The 18,216-nt window shown below is 44.7% G+C and overlaps 1 protein-coding gene across 1 annotated transcript in view; it reads left to right on the top strand.

Moving 5' to 3' along the window:
• The window catches only part of dnm3b (dynamin 3b), a 56,818-nt gene that overhangs the window by 2,351 nt on the left and 36,251 nt on the right, over positions 1 to 18,216 (top strand). The window contains exons 2-11 of the mRNA XM_037544429.1: positions 1,019 to 1,290; positions 3,007 to 3,080; positions 4,917 to 5,066; positions 12,363 to 12,566; positions 12,904 to 13,002; positions 13,219 to 13,379; positions 14,740 to 14,882; positions 15,963 to 16,098; positions 16,533 to 16,600; positions 18,010 to 18,148. Coding sequence (XP_037400326.1) covers positions 1,130 to 1,290; positions 3,007 to 3,080; positions 4,917 to 5,066; positions 12,363 to 12,566; positions 12,904 to 13,002; positions 13,219 to 13,379; positions 14,740 to 14,882; positions 15,963 to 16,098; positions 16,533 to 16,600; positions 18,010 to 18,148 — 1,335 coding nt within the window. The 5' untranslated portion in view covers positions 1,019 to 1,129. The remainder of the gene's footprint in view (positions 1 to 1,018; positions 1,291 to 3,006; positions 3,081 to 4,916; positions 5,067 to 12,362; positions 12,567 to 12,903; positions 13,003 to 13,218; positions 13,380 to 14,739; positions 14,883 to 15,962; positions 16,099 to 16,532; positions 16,601 to 18,009; positions 18,149 to 18,216) is intronic.

Raw genomic sequence — 18,216 nt, 5'->3', positions numbered from 1 at the left:
CTCTCTCTCTCTCTCCCTCTCCTCCATCTCTCTCGCTCCCTCTCTGTCTCCTCCATCTCTCTCTCCCCCCTCTCTCTCCTTCATCTCTCTCTCTCTCTCTCTCCTCCATCTCTCCCTCTCTCTCTTTCTCTCCCTCTGCCTCTCTTCCCTCCATCTCTCTCTCTCCTCTCTCTCTCTCCCCCCTCTCCTCCATCTCACTCTCTCTCCCTCTCCTCCATCTCTCACACTCCCTCTCTCTCTACTCCATCTCTCTCCCTCTTTCCCCTCCATCTCTCCCTCTCTCCGTTCTATCTCTCTCTGTCTCCTCCATCTCTCTCTCCCCCTCTCTCTCCTCCATCTCTCTCTCTCCTTCTCTCTCCTCCATCTCTCTCTCTTTCTCTCCCTCTCCTCCATCTCTCCTCCATCTCTCTCCCTCTCTCTCCCTCTCTCTCCTCCATCTCTCTCTCCCCCTCTCTCTCCTCCATCTCTCTCCTCTCTCTCTCTCTCTCTCTCTCTCTCTCTCTCTCTCTCTCTCTCTCTCTCCTTCTCCCCCCTGTCTTTCCTCCATCTCCCTCTCTCTCCCTCTCCTCCATCTCTCTCCCCCCTCTCCTTTATCTCTCTCCCTCTCTCCCCTCCATCTCTCTCTCCCTCTCTCCCCTCCATCTCGCTATCTCCTCCATCTCTCTCTCTCCTCCATCTCTCCCTCGCTCTCTCTCTCTCTCCCCTCCATCTCTCTCCTTCATCTCTCCCTCTCTCCCCTGCATCTCTCCCTCTCCACCTCTCTCTTTCTCTCTCTCTCTCTCTCTTTCCCTCCCCTCCATCTCTCTGCCCCCCCTCCATCTTTCTCTCCTCCATCTCTCTCTCTCTCCCCCCTCCATCTCTCTCTCCTATATCTCTCTCTCTCTCTCTCTCCCTCCCCTCAATCTCTCTCCTACATCTCTCTGTCCTCCATCTCTCTGTGTCCTCCTTCTCTCTCTCTCTCTCTGTCTCTCTCTCTCTCTCTCTCTCTCTCTCTCTCTCTCTCTCTTTCTCTTTCTAGCATTGGGCCTCTGGGGGGCCTTGGCTCATCTTCATGTGCCTCCATCCTCATCCTCTCTGAGACTCTAAGCTCTCCTGAAGAAGCACCTTCGCCTCTTGGCCACCCAGCATCATGGGGAACCGGGGTATGGAGGACCTGATCCCGCTGGTCAACCGGCTGCAGGATGCCTTCAGCTCCATCGGCCAGAGCTGCAACCTCGACCTGCCGCAGATCGCCGTGGTTGGCGGCCAGAGCGCTGGCAAGAGCTCCGTGCTGGAGAACTTTGTGGGAAAGTAAGCAGGGGGGGTTTGGTGTTCAGTCCCCTTAACCTAGAATTTCACAACATTTCTGCACAGTTCACTGGTTGGGATGTAAACAAAGTCATTCAGAGAAGTAGAGAAGCTTACAGTGGTGGTGAAGGGAACCAGGTCAAGATGACTACAACACAAATATAGCCATTTAATTTGCTATCCAAGACCACCAGTGAGCCTACGTGTGTCTTGAGTTATTATATGTTTTCCTTAAAATGATCTGAATGTGCTTCTCAGCCATGACAACTAGTGTGAATTCATGTAGCAGCTTTCTGTGAGGAAGCGTTTAGAGGTGGACGTTTGGTTCCTATCACCACCACTGTGAAGAAACCTGACACTGAAATTTTCTCTGGAGCAGAGCATTTCGCACCAAACCGCTCTGAGTGACTTTGTTTACGTCTTCATAGTTTAATTATGAAGAAACTGTGGAAAATATAGTGCATTGCCCTTTATGCTCTTTGGCAATTAAGGTTCCCAAGTCTTTTTATTAAAAATCCACATTTTTGAACGTCACTCATGAAACATCACAGTAGACGAAGGACATTTATAGGCATAGAGGAAGCAGTTGTCGAACCACTTTAAATGGGTCACTGGTACCGCCGTCAGATCATAAAACCCAGAGAAATCTCCATACACATGGCATAATGCAGATCTAGAAATCATCTTAATCTGAAAATCCTGGGAAGATGGGGGAAGACACCTTCCTTAGTGATCGTGTCCATCTGGGATATGTTTACTGTAGGGTTAAAGCATGTATGCATTTTATGTGTCACTTCTATAGTGGCGATGCATATAAACCTGCAGAATTTAGCAGTTTAAAAACGAGCCATCTCAGTCATTTCTAACCAAATATAATGTGTCATAGATCAGATCCGGCCCCCTCATTTGCTGAGGAGAGAAATTAAACGGTAGGGGGTCATCTTACCCCGGAGGGCGTCTTTCTTCATTTTACTCCACATGATGTGAAGGTCATAGCGTCCCCGCTGTGTCTGTTTTGGCGCTTAGTTTTTTCCCCCCCTCCTTGTTGAGCTACGTCTCCCCTCGCCTCTCCTCATATCCATTTTATCAGTTATTTTTAGCCCGGTTCTATACTGATACCAGGGCAGGCAGAATTTGGGTTACCTTCTCTTTATGATTGCGTTTCTGTCAGCTTTAGGCAGCTCCTGTTGGGATAAATCCTCCGTCCGTGCTTCGCTGCTGTTGGAGACGTTGGCACAGAAGCGATGTCTTACTCAGTACATCACTACACTCAACACTTCACGGGCCCACGCACTCCCTACTGTCAGTTCAGGCTTATAAATGCTGCCTCAAATCAGATACGACTGGCCGCGTGTGCCCGTGTTATCGTGGACGTGATTTGACAGTGTAACGAATGTGGACGCCGAGGCAGAGGGAGTGCCCTGTCTGCGTCTCTTGATACTGAAGGCGCACCTACGATTGATCTTGCTGTGGGAAGCTCCTTATTAGAGCAATAGGCCGCGCTCTACTCTCCCCAACATGCCACCTAATGGCTTTCAGGTCCTTTTTCATCTGAGCTAATTGCTTCACAGGGGATCGATAACCTGGGTCAGATTAGAGATACCGGTAGGGTTTAGGTTCATGCAAAATAAACTCAAGCCCAGTATTTACCAGTTGTTCGATTACCCTCTTTTCTAATGCATTTATCCTTATTGGGTGCACTTTTGTTTCTTTCACCAGGGATTTTCTGCCTCGAGGGTCAGGCATCGTCACCCGCAGGCCTCTGGTGCTGCAGCTTATCACCGCTAACACAGGTGAGCAAAGGTAGCTTTTAAAACAGGGGGGGAGGTGCATTTGGGGGGCAGTCATGGGCTGGAGGTTAGGGAACTGGCCCTGTGACCAGAAGGTTGCCGGTTCAATCCCCAGCTCCAACAGCACATGCCTGAGGTGTCCTTGAGCAAGACACCTAACCCCCAACTGCTCCCCGGGCGCCGTGGATAGGGCTGCCCACCGCTCTCGGCAAGTGTGCTCACTGCTCCCTAGTGTGTGTGTGCTCACTAGTGTGTATGTGGTGTTTCACTTCATGGATGGGTTAAATGTGGAGGTGGGATTAAAAAAGTATCACTTAATGTTTCTAAGCATTTATTTTAGTGCAGCCTTGCTCTGTTTTCCATTTATCTAGCTCATAATTCTTTGCTAATTGAAAATACGGTTGATTTTCTGTGTTTCTTAAAAGAAACGGTGGTTGAGAAAAATCAGCTTTACTCAATATTCTAATTACGCCAAAGTGTGGTTGATCAGCCAGGGTGTGTTTGCTGTCCGAATTGTGCTCCATTAGTTTCAAACTGGAGCTGTGAGGCTAACGTAGCTAACGAACACTGGAAGTCGGTAGGCACCCAAATCTTTTCCTGTAAATACACCCTGAAAATTTCTCTCAAAGCCTCTCTTCATTAAGGTTGCGCAGGCCTGTCAGTGTGTTTTAGGATACAGTACGAGTTACTGTGAGCTCAAAATAAACAAACTCCTCAGTATAGTCAAACACAGCTAAACACAGTCTGCCTTTTTTAGACAGCAGAATCCGACTTGATGGCATATGGACTGTTGTTTCTCTTTAGAAACATATATCTTCAGTTCAACAATTCAAGACTAACATCTACTTATCAAATGAAACAACTAAGTCCTAAATGTAATCGGTAGCGTCCGTGACAAACTGGTGTCAGAAGTTGGCACAGCACCCTTTTGTTTAAAACGGCTGTCCATGGTGTTCGGCTACACAGTGAGGTTCTTAGCATTTTACAGTTCATTTACATTTACGGCATTTGGCTGACGCTCTTATCCAGAGCGACTTACAGTTTGATCAATTTACACAAGGAGTCTTGCCCAAGGACTCTTATTGGTATAGGGGTAGGGTGTTTGCCCAGGTAGGGATTGAACCCCAGTCTACCGTGTAGAAGGCAGAGGTGTTAACCACTACACTGACCAACCACATGTTCACTGTATGTCTCACTGTGTTCTAAACCACACGAAGTCTGTGTGACCTCGGTGCTGTTTGAGAGAGTTTTGGTGTTTTATTTATGGAAACTTTTTGGGTGACTATTAACTTTTAGTGTTTATTAGCCATGTAGCTCCATCTAAATTTGTACACCAGTCACGTCTTGGCCGAATAGCCACGTCAGGGCTAAAGGATTTATTGTGTAAATGAGATTTTTCACGGTATCTTTCCTTTTACTAAAGCTGAAACCTCATTTACAGGTGAAGTTTCGGGTCCACTGCAGAGATAAGTGATGATTCAGCAGGCGCCGCAAGCATTAGCGGTGCTGCTGCTGGCTTTATGTCTGACACCTGCTCGAATCCTCTCTCCAGCTGTTAACTTCGCTTGTTTTTTGCATCATGGTGGTAGTTATTCGATGCGAAGGCTCAGTACGTTATTAAATATTATGTTAGTAATCCTGGCACTTGCTTTTATCAGTAGGCTTAGTGCAGTTTTCCACATGTAAGCGTTCACCGCGCTCTCCAGCCGCGTTTACCCAAACGGTTTGCTTTGAGCCGTATGAATGTCCCTATCAAACGTGTTAAGCTGATTAGCTGCCTTGTGCTACACTGTGTCAGTTGTCAGCACAGCTGACGTGTTTTCTCTTGCTGATCTGCAGAGTGGGCAGAGTTCCTTCACTGCAAAGGGAAGAAGTTCACCGATTTCGATGAGGTGCGTCAAGAGATCGAGGCCGAGACAGACCGCGTCACTGGAGCCAACAAGGGCATCTCACCCATCCCCATCAACCTGAGAGTGTATTCTCCACATGGTACGGTCCACTTAGATCAACTTTAACCCTTAAAATCCCAGACTTATTGCAGCCTAGGGCTTATTACTAAGTAATTACAAAGTCTAACGATACAAATTGGTGAGTCTCAGGTTACAGAAGTGTGTAATAAGCTTCAATGCACTGGTGTCCCCTGGCTATTTAAGGCATTTAAGGAAAATACATCCCCCAAATGCTCTGGCTATCAAGCAATAATAATAGACATAATAGACAGTTATGGTCAGTTCACATAATGCAAAATGCATCATGCTAGTTAGACTCTACTGTATTCATTGTATTAAGTTTTTGAGTTTTGGCATTTGGGTGTCACGTTATTGTTATGGAGAGCACCTTTTAACATCTTATATAATGTTATATTGGGTTTTTCTAAGGTTAGTGCATCCATTAACCATCATTTTCCAGCATATTTTCTGAGACCTGTCCTCTTTGCGACAGTGACTTTTTAGGAAATGGGACATCTTGGGTTGTGTTGAAAGCCGTAAAATTGGCTTTGAGAATAAAGAGGAGCTTTGGGATTATATAATTAAGAATAAAGTAAAATGATGTAGATGAGATGAGAGGCAGAAATGCTTTATCCTCGTTTCATTTCATAACAAACTGTTCCCACAGCCGAATATTCACAGAGTCTTGTGCCAGTGTGCTCTTGGCTCTTGTCCCGGTGAATTGACTGCAAAGTAAATGCAGTGATGGAGCATCACATTTCCTTCCTTTTCCTGATTTGAACAAAAACAACATAGGATTGTTTTTTGCCGGCTGTGTTCAGAAGGTCATTCAGTATCATTTTTCCTTGTGATTGTATCTAATTAAAATGTTGGCATGGCTAATAATAGTTTAGAACTAATAGAAATGGCATGATTTTATTTTCATAATGCTGATTGGGCTTCCATCTAGAAAAAGAGAAACGTACAGTTCTGTAGTTCCCTAAACTTTGATTTTTGAGGTGGGAAAAGGAAACACAACCTCTGCAACATTGATATTGACATTTAAATTTTTAGTTTTTTGCAAATAACAATGTAATACTTTATATTTATCATTTTATATTTGAGTAACTTAGAAAATAGAAAACAGTGCGAAAGTCTGGACACCCTGCTACTTCAGTACTTAGTATTGGGTTAAGTACATAATTCTTAGCTCTTTTTGTTGTGGGATGTTCTTGGGCCACCTTGCATGCACAGCATGTTTCAGATCTACCTACAGAGTTTCAGTAGTGTTCATGTCAGGTGGCTGTGAGGGCCATTCCAAAGCTCCTGTGTGCATAAAGTAGTTCATGGTGGATATTTAGGTATGTTTTGGATTATTGCACTGTTGTAGAAACCAGCCTCTTTTTTCAGCTTCAGCTGTTTTAAAACAGACTGTATCACATTTGAGTTTGCTGATGTTTGCTGATGAGTCCACTCGTGTGTCTGCCTCGTGTTACCTTTGCCATCGGCTGCCATAGAACCCCAGAGATAGTAGATCCAGCCTCATGAAGGACAGTCAGCAAGGTGTTCCGGTCATCAGATGCTGCTGTTTTTTTCTCAACTGCGCCACAACATTTACAGATAGGTTTCGTTTATTTAAATAGTTGGCTACAGAGGTTTGTGTTCATTTTCACTTTAAAAACCAACAAAATATGTCATTTGGTGCCATGGCATACAACATAAAGCAGTTATGACTAAAAGAAGGCAAACGTTGGGGCTGTTGTTGTTATCGCTTCAGATTTTTCATATTTTATATGTTATGATTTCTTGTTCCTCTGCTGAAAAAAAACTTGATGCGCTGTTTGCCGTGAATGTAATGAAGGGTTAACTAACGTTTTTTTCTGTCTTGGTTTCATGTGCACTGTAAAACAAGCTAATAGCTGGTGACCTGCAGCAATTTACCAAAAAAAGACCTAAAAACAAACCGAGGCCTCCGGCTTTGCCGAAAGCTCAGCCCGGATTGATCCGGGAGCTGTTTACAATCCACAGTTCCAGACTTAATGTGCCTTGAAGGAGGTTAAGCATAGAGTTGACATGTTGGTGTAGCCCAGTTAAAGCTCAGTTACCATTGTTAGACAGAAAGTCCAGGGTTAGAACAAACTAAGGTAAGATTGCTAAGCAGCTCCTGCTTTGGGCCCCAGGGGTGTTGACTAAGATACTAGATACCAGAATGTCTGTCAGTCTTGTGCGAGCGACTCTGCTGAGAGATTATAAGCAGGCTGTTTACTCTTAGCTGGAAGGGGCCTCATTACCTCTACGGCGAACTTTTCCGTTTCTACCAAGTTTGGATGCTTGACATGTTCCCCTAAAGTTTTGGTGCTGAAATGGTTGACAGAAAAATGGTGGTCGTTCTACGAGCTGTCATTCATTGTTTTGCTGTGATGCATTTTTGGTGTCTGTCCTCTACACCGTGCTGTTTTTACATCTTGAGGAATGTATCGGCCAGTTTTTTGAGTGGTTGCCGTCAGACAGTGTTTTTGTACCATCTGCTGCTCAGCCTACTGTTCTGTTGGTACTGAATTGTTCCTGAAAGTGGAAAGGCAGCAGGTTGACCTTGAAAATATGGCTGCTGTGTGGCTTTGAACAACAGTGCTGCAAACGTTCATATACCTGTTGTTGGCAAAAACAACTCGTATTTCCAAAATGGTAACTTTACAGGAGAAGGAAAAATCTTAGTTAATTTTTAATGGAAGTCAATGGAACCAGACGTTTTTTCCAAGTCATTTTGGGCCGTTTCTTTTTGTCTAGTCATCATGAAATTTACACACAATGTAACAGACAACAGGCATTTTCAAGTGATGTCGAAAACTGGAAAACGACAAAAATGGAGATACAAGGTTTTCTTCCGAAGGCAGTGATATAGTTTTTATGCAGTATTGAACAATGTCGGCTTAAAATTAGGTCCTTTTGTTGTCACATCCAGAAGTGTTGCTTTAAATGCTTTCTTTCTAGCCTATTTAGATGCTGTACAATGAATTACATTACATTAGAACTACATTACATTTATAATGTAGTTCTAAAATAAACCAAAATCCTATTATCTGTGATTTTCCATGGGGGGCCTTTTGACCATTCTCCTCTTTCTTTTGGGCGGCGTTCAACATTCAGCTTGAACCTGAAGGTGCTAACATGGCTGATATTGAAACTCTGTGGAAATTAGCAGGAAAAAGTCAGCATGATAATTGGTGTTATACTAACTGGCCCACATACATGTTTAATTTTGACTTTTTGAAAGAAGTGCTCCTTTGAGTGTTTTGATTGACAGCTGTTCTCTAATTGACTGTAGCATCTGTCTCTCTTAATCCTGCTTATGTAAATTTTATTTGTGTCTTGGCTCAAGGCGCAAGGTTCCTTCCTCATCCCATTGAGGAATGTTTTTAGAGTTACTTTATTTTAGGCTTTTAGGTTTCTTTTGGCTTGGTCAGTGTTTGAGAGGGTCTTGGCCCAAATCTCTGTAAAGCTGCTCTGTGATACTTCTGAGTGTTTATCACCGTAGACATACTGTGATGGGGAGCGAGGAGGCGGACGCATGTGCGGAGACAAGCGAGATTTATTATGGGCGAATCCAGGGTCATAGTCTAAACGGTCCAGGTTCAAATAGCCAATACGGAGAGCAGGAGAGACAGACATGACAAAATAACACAGACAGAGATTCAAGCAAGTAACCAGACAGGGGAAAACACAGGGCTTAAATACATAAGGGTAACAAGGGACAGGTGCAAACACAGGTGGAGACAATCAGCGGTGGAGTCATGAAACAAGGGGGCAGGACTAGAAAACCAAAACAAATGCACATGGAAGATCAAAACAAAGGGGCACATGAAGTAGTGGGAGGAGCCAACTGTGACACATACAAATAAAATGCAAATCAGGGTTATAAATATGCATCAGGGCATTTTGACACATCAGTCTGAAGGTGGCTCAATCAGATTTCGAGGGAGAGAATCAATTAAAATGAAGTTCATTAAGGGTCAAAAGGGTCACAGTTCTTTGCCTGACCAACAGATCACAGTTATTTGAGATGACCAGTATTATAGTCTGCATTTCGCATCACACAGTGTCACAACAAACTGAATATAAATTGAAAGCATTTTCATTGCTTGGCTTGTGGCAAATAAATATAAATAAAGAAAACCTGTCATTTGTGTCTTATGAAAAGAAGAGTTCAGTCTTTAACCTGTATAAGATATAATGTCCAGATAGCTATCGCTAATGTTGGTAGCATGCATGTTTACACAGTGTTTGTGTTGTATTTTCAGACTCTTAAACGAAGCATGAAAGCTTTGATTCTGCACATAATTCTGTGGAATAATGTCCTGTTAGTACAAACTAACATTAGGTACAAAGTGCAAATAATGAGCCAGTTCATCTGCTTTAGGGTTCTACTTGCAAAGTTGCATGAAATGAACAAGAAACACTTCAATTGTTAATTCCATTTACCAAAAATGTCAAGATTGTGACCGGCCTGTTTAATAACGTACATGGCTGTTATCAGAGCACTACCTTGCATCTCTAAAATGAAACTTTACAGGAGAAAGGAAAACTTTACTTTTAATGTAAGTCAGTGCAACCAGAAATTTTCCCAAGTCATTTTTCCATCATGAATTTTACATACAGTGTAAAGAGTAACAGGTGCTTTCAAATCATGTTAAAAACCAAAAAAACGACTAAAATAGAGATACGAGGTTTTTTTGTTCCGACAAATGCAACATGACTCAGAATGGGCCATGTTCCGTTCCTCCATTGCTGAAGCGGCTGACTGTAGCTGTGGCCGTAAGGTAGTTGGTGCCTGTCGGGGCGGTAATCCTCGAACCCGGTGGTGGACACCCCAGGTGAGAGATGCCGTCAAGCTGAAGAAGGAGTCCTACCGGGCATGGTTGGCCTGTGGGACACCAGAGGCAGCTGGCAGGTATCGACAGGCCAAGCGATCTGCGGCTTCAGTTGTTGCCAAGGCAAAAACCCGTGTGTGGGAGGAGTTTGGTGAGGCCTTGGAAACTGACTTTAAGTCGGCTCCGAAAAGATTCTGGCAAACCGTCAGGCGACTCAGAAGGGGAAAGCAGTGTGCCACTAGCACTGTATATAGTGGAGATGGTGTGCTGCTGACTTCGACTGAAGACGTCATTGGGCGGTGGAAGGAATACTTTGAGGACCTTCTCAATCCCACCGACATGTTCTCCAGTGAGGAGGCTGAGTCTGGGGACATGGGAATAGGCTTGTCCATTACTGAGGCCGAAGTCGCTAAGGTAGTTAAGAAGCTCCTTGGTGGCAAGGCTCCAGGGGTGGATGAGATCCGCCCTGAGTTCCTCAAGGCTCTGGATGTTGTGGGGCTGTCTTGGCTGACACGTCTTTTCAACATTGCGTGGACATCGGGGGCGGTGCCACTGGATTGGCAGACTGGGGTGGTGGTGCCTCTTTTCAAAAAAGGGGACCGGAGGGTGTGTTCCAACTACAGGGGAATCACACTCCTCAGCCTCCCTGGCAAGGTCTATGCAGGGGTACTGGAGAAGAGAGTCCGGCTTATAGTCGAACCTCGGATCCAGGAGGAACAGTGCGGGTTCCGCCCTGGTCGTGGAACACTGGACCAACTCTTCACCCTCTCCAGGATTCTGGAGGGTTCATGGGAGTTTGCCCAACCAGTCCACATGTGCTTTGTGGATCTGGAGAAGGCATTCGACTGTGTTCCCCGGGGTATTCTGTGGGAGGTGCTTCGGGAGTACGGGGTACATGGCTCTTTGCTACGAGCCATTCAGGCCCTGTACAAACAAAGCTGGAGTTTGGTTCGCATAGCCGGCAATAAGTCAGACTCGTTCCCAGTGAGAGTTGGACTCCGTCAGGGCTGCCCTTTGTCACCGATTCTATTCATAGTTTTTATGGATAGAATTTCTAGGCGCAGTCAAGGGATGGAGGGTGTCCGGTTTGGTGACCTCAGGGTCACATCACTGCTGTTTGCAGATGATGTGGTCCTATTGGGGACATCAGGCCGCGAACTTCAGCTTTCGCTGGATCGGTTTGCAGCCGAGTGTGAAGCGGCTGGGATGAGAATCAGTACCTCTAAATCCGAGACCATGGTTCTCAGGCGGAAAAGGGTGGAGAGCCCTCTCTGGGTCGGGGATAGGCTCTTGCCTCAAGTGGAGGAGTTCAAGTATCTCGGGGTCTTGTTCACGAGTGATGGTACAAGGGAGCGGGAGATTGACAGGCGGATTGGTGCTGGGTCAGCAGTGATGCGGGCTCTTTACCGGTCTGTTGTGATAAAGAAAGAGCTGAGCCATAAGGCAAGGCTCTCGATTTACCGGTCGATCTACGTTCCCACCCTCACCTATGGTCATGAGCTTTGGGTAATGACCGAAAGAATAAGATCGCGAATACAAGCGGCCGAAATGAGTTTCCTCCGCAGGGTGTCTGGACTCTCCCTTAGATATAGGGTGAGAAGTTCAGTCATCCGGGAAGGACTCGGAGTAGAGCCGCTGCTTCTTCACGTCGAGAGGAGCCAGCTGAGGTGGTTCGGGCATCTGGTTAGGATGCCTCCTGGACGCCTCCCTCGGGAGGTGTCACAGGCGAGTCCACCTGGGAGGAGACCCCGGGGAAGACCCAGGACACGCTGGCGCGACTATATCGCCCAGCTGGCCTGGGAGCGCCTCGGAATCCCCCTTGGAGAGCTGATGGAAGTGGCTGGGGAAAGGGAGGTCTGGGCTTCATTGCTTAGGATGCTGCCCCCGCGACCCGAACCCCGGACAAGCGGAAGATAATGGATGGATGGGATGGATGGAAATGCAACATGCTCACTTTTGGCTTCAGTAATATCTTTGTATCATTCTAAAACGAAATAAAAAGGCATTGCACGTTTTAATAAATACTCTCACCCTAGTACTATAATAATGAAATGAAATTGTGGTTACATTCGAGATTTAATGGTAAATAATGGACAAAGGATCCTAATCAGCTGTATTGTTGTAAAGTCTGAGATTTGGGGGCAGTCGTGGCCTGGAGGTTAGGGAACCAGCCTCATGACCAGAAGGTCGCCGGTTCGATCCCCAGAGCCGACAGCACGTGACTGAGGTGTCCTTGAGCAAGACAACTAACCCCCAACTGCTCCCCAGGCGCTGCGGATTGAGCTGCCCACCGCTCCGGGCAAGTGTGCTCACTGCCCCCTAGTGTGTGTGTATTCACTAGAGTGTAGGGTGTTCTTCATGGATGGGTTAAATGTGGAGGTGGAATTTCCCTGTTGTGGGACGAATAAGGGTCACTTAAGATTAGAAAATTAAATTAAAATTTACATCCGAAATGGGATTGAATGGAATTTGCTCTTTCCTCTGTGCAGTGTTGAATCTGACTCTGATCGACCTGCCGGGCATCACTAAGGTGCCGGTGGGGGACCAGCCTGTGGACATCGAGCAGCAGATCCGCGATATGATCATGCAGTTCATCAGCAGAGAGAGCTGCCTCATCCTGGCCGTAACACCTGCCAACACTGACCTGGCCAACTCCGACGCCCTCAAACTGGCCAAAGACGTGGACCCTCAGGGTGAGAGACAGAGGACTTGATGTATGCGGGAGCTTTAGAAAGAGTGGATGCTCTGTTATCCTATTCACATTTATGTTTGTAACTCCCGTTGTGTTGCTCCACAACAAAAGCACCAACAAAAGCAACAATTTCGAACTTTTTTGAGGACCAGTATGTTTCATTTCCGTCGCAGTTTTATTTAGTCGTTTAGAAATACGAGCTCGCTGTGGTTGGTTGTACTTGGTCGAGAGTTACATGTTACATTTGAGGGCTTGTTTTGACCAAATGTCAAATAATTACAGACTGTACTTTTAAAATAACACAATTTTGGCTTGACTTTGTCCATTTTCTGCTGCAGGTCTGAGGACCATCGGTGTGATCACTAAACTGGACCTGATGGACGAGGGCACTGATGCCAGAGACGTTCTGGAGAATAAGCTGCTTCCGTTGCGAAGGGGTGAGGCAGGGAGTGTTCTTTATTTTTTAAAATTAATAAAAGTTCTTTTTTTATTTCATGTTTTATTGTTTTCATTTTTGTCTTCCTTTTAGTTGAAGCTTAAATCTTGGGCCTATGAACATTTCTGCTTTTTACTGACTGTTTTTGATGACTTCTAGCATTTCTCTCTCTCTCTCTCTCTCTCTCTCTCTCTCTCTCTCTCTCTCTCTCTCTCAGGCTATATTGGGGTGGTGAACCGTAGTCAAAAGGACATTGAAGGAAGGAAGGATATTAAAGCTGCTTTGGCTGCAGAGAGGAAGTTCTTCCTGTCCCATCCTTCCTACAGGCACCTAGCGGACAGCATGGGCACACCTCACCTGCAGAAGGCCCTCAACCAGGTAACAGCCCAGAGTGCTTCAGTAGCTGGATCTTTGATGATGGATCACAGGCAGGAATGAAAAGGAGCAGGAATCACAAATAGAGCTGATGCTGTATGCATTCATTCAGCTCCACATGTAAAAGTCCTGTTTGAGATGTAGTGCAAAGCATATACCGTGATATACAGACCACCTTTCATTTTTAATTTCCAGTCAGATCATTCATTTAGTTATGAGATTTAAAACAATCCACTTGCATAAAGAAGGGGAACGTGAACGGAAATGAGTGAAAGAACAGGAGTTACAGAATGGAGTTCAAAATAATAATAAACTGTGGAAAATGGAGATCCTAACAACCACCCGCAAGACCTGATCGACGACCAAACCTGCCCTCAGATAAACAGCACTGAAAGCTTTCATCTCTGAGAGAGAGGAGAAAATCAAGCTGCTTCAGATCTGAAAACATCCACAGGTGTTTCTCTCCATCCTTCCACTGTGAGAAGACCACTCAGCGCTGTGGGTCTGAAAGGATGTGTAGCTCATCAAGAAGAACCTCACTGAGAAAAGGAGACGGACACATCAAACAAAGAAGCTGTACGATGGACTGACCACCCCAGAGTCCAGACCTCAACACCACTGAATGTGTTTGGGATTATTTACAGAAAACACAACCAACTTCTAAGACTGAATTTTGGAGGCGTGTCTGCAGATTTCTTGAGTTTGAAAGTGAGTTTCCTTAAAAGAATGGAAGCTGTAATAAAGATAAAACGTGAACACATTAAACACTGAAAAAATGATATCCTTGAGGCTTTTGTGTCATTTTACTGTTAAGTATGTTTTCTGCTGTTTTCCTGATGCTAAAAAAAGAGTAACATGTACTTAATGTGTTTTGCCTGTAAATTAAATACATGAAAGGTGGTCTTTGATAGTTGGAGACTGTATATCGGTCAAGTGTTGGGATATTGCAAAATACATTTTAAACATTTAAGCTGCTTTATAGCATTATTAACACCAATAAAAATAATTAAATGACATACCAAATGCTCTTCACAGTGATTCATTAAGTAGAGACTCACTATATCACATGTGGAAATTTGAGCTTCAGCGAATCGCAACGTTTTTCCCAAGTAGGATCTGTTTTCTTGTCCACTTTCACTGTAACCAGGAAGGGTCCTGAGCCTAGATGAGCTCCTCTGCTCTGCAACACTTTGTGAACGCTGGCCTAACATGATGTCTGCGTTGTTCACTGGGGTTCTGACACTTTGCAGAGTCCAGTCTCAACACTTATCCAGCCGACCATGCTCCATGCAGACCATTATTCTGCTCTGTTACGACCAGCTGTCACAATACTGACCACTCCTCTGCTGCTCCGTCTCCACAGCAACTGACGAACCACATCCGGGACACGCTGCCTGCGTTCCGCAGCAAGCTGCAGTCTCAGCTCCTCGCCCTGGACAAGGAAGCTGAGGAGTATCGGCACTTCCGCCCCGATGACCCATCACGCAAGACCAAGGCCCTTTTGCAGTCAGTTCCTCACGCAGCACACACACACACTCATCTACTGACACTGTGTAGCTGTACTTTGTAGCTCCATAGTTACAGACTGTAGTTCATCTGTTTCTCTGATACTCTGTTACCCTGTTCTTCAGTGGTCAGGACCCCCATGGACCCTCACAGAGCAGGTACTATTTGGGTGGTGGATCATTCACAGCACTGCAATAACACTGACGTGGTGGTGGTGTGTTTGTGTGTGTTGTGCTGGTTTGAGTGGATCAGACACCATTTTTAAACACCTCATTGTCGCTGCTGGACTGAGAATAGTCCACCAACCAAAAACATCCAGCCAACAGCGTCCTGTGGGCAGCGTCCAGTGACCACTGATGAAGGACTAGAGGACGGCCAACACAAACTGTGCAGCAGCAGATGAGCTGTCATCTCTGACTTTACATCTACAAGGTGGACTGACAAGGTAGGAGTGTCTAATAGAGTGGACAGTGAGTGGACACAGTGTTTAAAACCTCCAGCAGCACTGCTGTGTCTGATCCACTCAGAGCAGCACAACACACTAACACACCACCACCACGTCAGTGTTACTGCAGTGCTGAGAATGATCCACCACCCAAATAGTACCTGCTCTGTGAAGGTCCATGGGGGGTCCTGACCACTGAAGAACAGGGTAAAAGGGGGCTAACAAAGTATGCAGCTCCACTTTGCCGTTGCTTTTGTTACTTTGCTCCTCATTGATTTATCCGTACTTCTCCTGCAAGATCTTTCCAGCATAATCTGCCGAAGGTGCTGATGTCAAGTCAAGTCTTTAAAAGCCATTTGAAGGTTGTATTTGAGTGAGAGGTCAACAGTTGTGTCTTAGAAACATACAGCTTGCAAGCAGCTGAGCTTCAGCCTGGATTACTACAGATGGTTCAAAGGGTGAACCTAGGAAAACATTTTAACAGCATTAAAAAAATGAGTAATGTCAATACTTCAGCCTGTTAATGTGTTATTGTAGCATTAACTTCGAAAGCTCCCCTAAAGGTTAATTATACTGAAAACCAAAGTGTATGTAAATGTACATGATTTTGAATGACCTAAATGACTTGTCTTCAGGATGGTGCAGCAGTTCTCGGTGGACTTTGAGAAGCGGATTGAGGGGTCAGGTGACCAGGTGGACACCGTTGAGCTGTCAGGAGGAGCCAAGATCAACCGCATCTTCCACGAACGCTTCCCTTTTGAGCTAGTCAAGGTGTGTGTGTGTGTGTGTGTGTGTGTGTGTGTGTGTAGATATCACAGTGTAAAAGAGAGACTGTCCCAAGTTCAGAATCCTTGCTTTGAGAGATAAAATGTAAGATGAATATGACTCGCGAATGTGCTCATTCTGTGCAAATGCAGTTTAGTTGAATTAAAAAGGTGGAAATGTGTCTGGTCAGGCCGCCGCTCTCAAGACCTGCCTTTGAATTTTTCCTCTGGAAATGCAAAAATGCTCTTCGCTAATACAACAAGAGTTTGCGTTCGTAATGAGAGGTGAGTTAGCTTCCAGCAGAAAAGCAGTTTAAGGGCAGGTGTCATTTTAGGAGCTTTATCTAGACACTGCAAGTGTATTAGTGTTTAAACTTAGCACCAGATGTGAAAAGAGATCCCTATAATGACCGTATTTCCCTTTTCACCTCTGATAAACAGATGGAGTGCGATGACAAAGAAATGCGTCGGGAGATCAGCTATGCCATCAAAAACATCCACGGCATCAGGTGACTGCTCCTTCTTACTGCACTGTCGATGATTCCCAGTCAAAAGTTGGGTGCCACTTGACCAAATGGGCGTTTTCCATAATATGAAATACATTTTGATTGAAAGGCTTGCACTGAAATGCTTCAGATATGTTTGAAGCGCTCCTCCCCAAATAAGCTCTCAGCACATGTGTATTTTCATTAGTGCTGCTGGAAAAGCAGCCAAAGTGGCTCCTCAGGCAGCTGCTTAAGAGAATGAGGCAAAATGGGCTATTTTACACAATCTAAAATAAAAGATAGATTCAGAAGATAGGTTTTTTTTGATGATGTCAAGATTTATTTATATATTACTTGCCACAAAGCAGCTTGACAGAAAATCAGATTTTAAGCCCCGAATGAGTTTCGCCAAGTAGGACTGAGGTGAGGAAAAACTTCCTAAGAGCAAGTAAGCTTGAGAGAAACCAAGACTCAGAAGGGAACCCATCCTCCTCTGGAAGACACAGTTTAGCAAAAACAATAATAATAACGCAGCAAGAGCAGCAAAGAATTAAGAATAAATATTTGGCAATTAATATACAAAGAGAACATATAAAATCAGAAGAAATTGGTCAGTCACTGGACAGAAGAATTTAGATTCACCAGTATTTCGAGGCTTATCAGAGTAACAAATAAACAGTTCTATGAAATATATCTCTGCTGTCGGAAGAACACCTCGTATCTCCAGTGTTGATGTTTTTCAGTTTTTGCCATAATTTGATAATACATATATTGTATATATATATTGTGTGTAAATTCATGAAGGATGAACCAAAAGAAACGGCCCAAAATTACTTGGAAAAATGTCTGGTTCTATTGACTGACATTAAAAGTTATGTTTTTTGCTTCTCCTGTAAAATTACAGTTTTGGAGATACAAGCTTTTCTTCCAACAACAGCTATATGAACTTCTATTCAAACAATTTGAATCAATTGAAGAAAAACAAATTATGAGACAAAAACCTGGACTTGTACTCTCTGAATGATGAGGCTGCTGGTGAATTCTGAATGGATGGCTTCAAGCATATTATAGTTTTAGTCACAGTAGAACATTAGACGTAGCTCATGGAGCTTGAAGCCAATGCCTGAGAATACTTGTTCCAAAAATGTTACTACAAAGGTTCCCTAATTAAGAAGAAGGGCTGTTTAATGAAATCAGGTGGTGTGGCGATACAAATCACTTAATACCTGCAAACCGCAGCCATCAATGGATTGAGTTGACTTGGATTGGATTAAGGGACACAGTATACAAACTCGCTCCATAAGCTTTCGGCAAATCATTTGGAGACGGTTATTGAGAGCAAATTGAAGTTCGGAATGGCTCTCTCAGCTGTGTGGTTGGTGAAAAAGCAGTCCTTGACATTGTCTGTTGGGTATCTTTGTTCACGTCTCCAGGACGGGCCTGTTCACTCCGGACATGGCCTTTGAGGCCATAGTGAAGAAGCAGGTGGTGAAGCTGAAGGAGCCTTGCATTAAATGCATTGACCTGGTCATTCAGGAGCTCATTAACACAGTCCAGCAGTGTGCTAATAAGGTACAGTCTTCTTTACCTCTATTACTGCTACCATCTACAGGGTCTGTCTGTTTAATTGCTGCTGGGCT

This window comes from Pygocentrus nattereri, chromosome 2 (assembly GCF_015220715.1).
Source record: "Pygocentrus nattereri isolate fPygNat1 chromosome 2, fPygNat1.pri, whole genome shotgun sequence".
Classification (NCBI taxonomy): Eukaryota; Metazoa; Chordata; class Actinopteri; order Characiformes; family Serrasalmidae; genus Pygocentrus; species Pygocentrus nattereri.
This window is presented reverse-complemented; position numbering and strand designations above follow the sequence as displayed.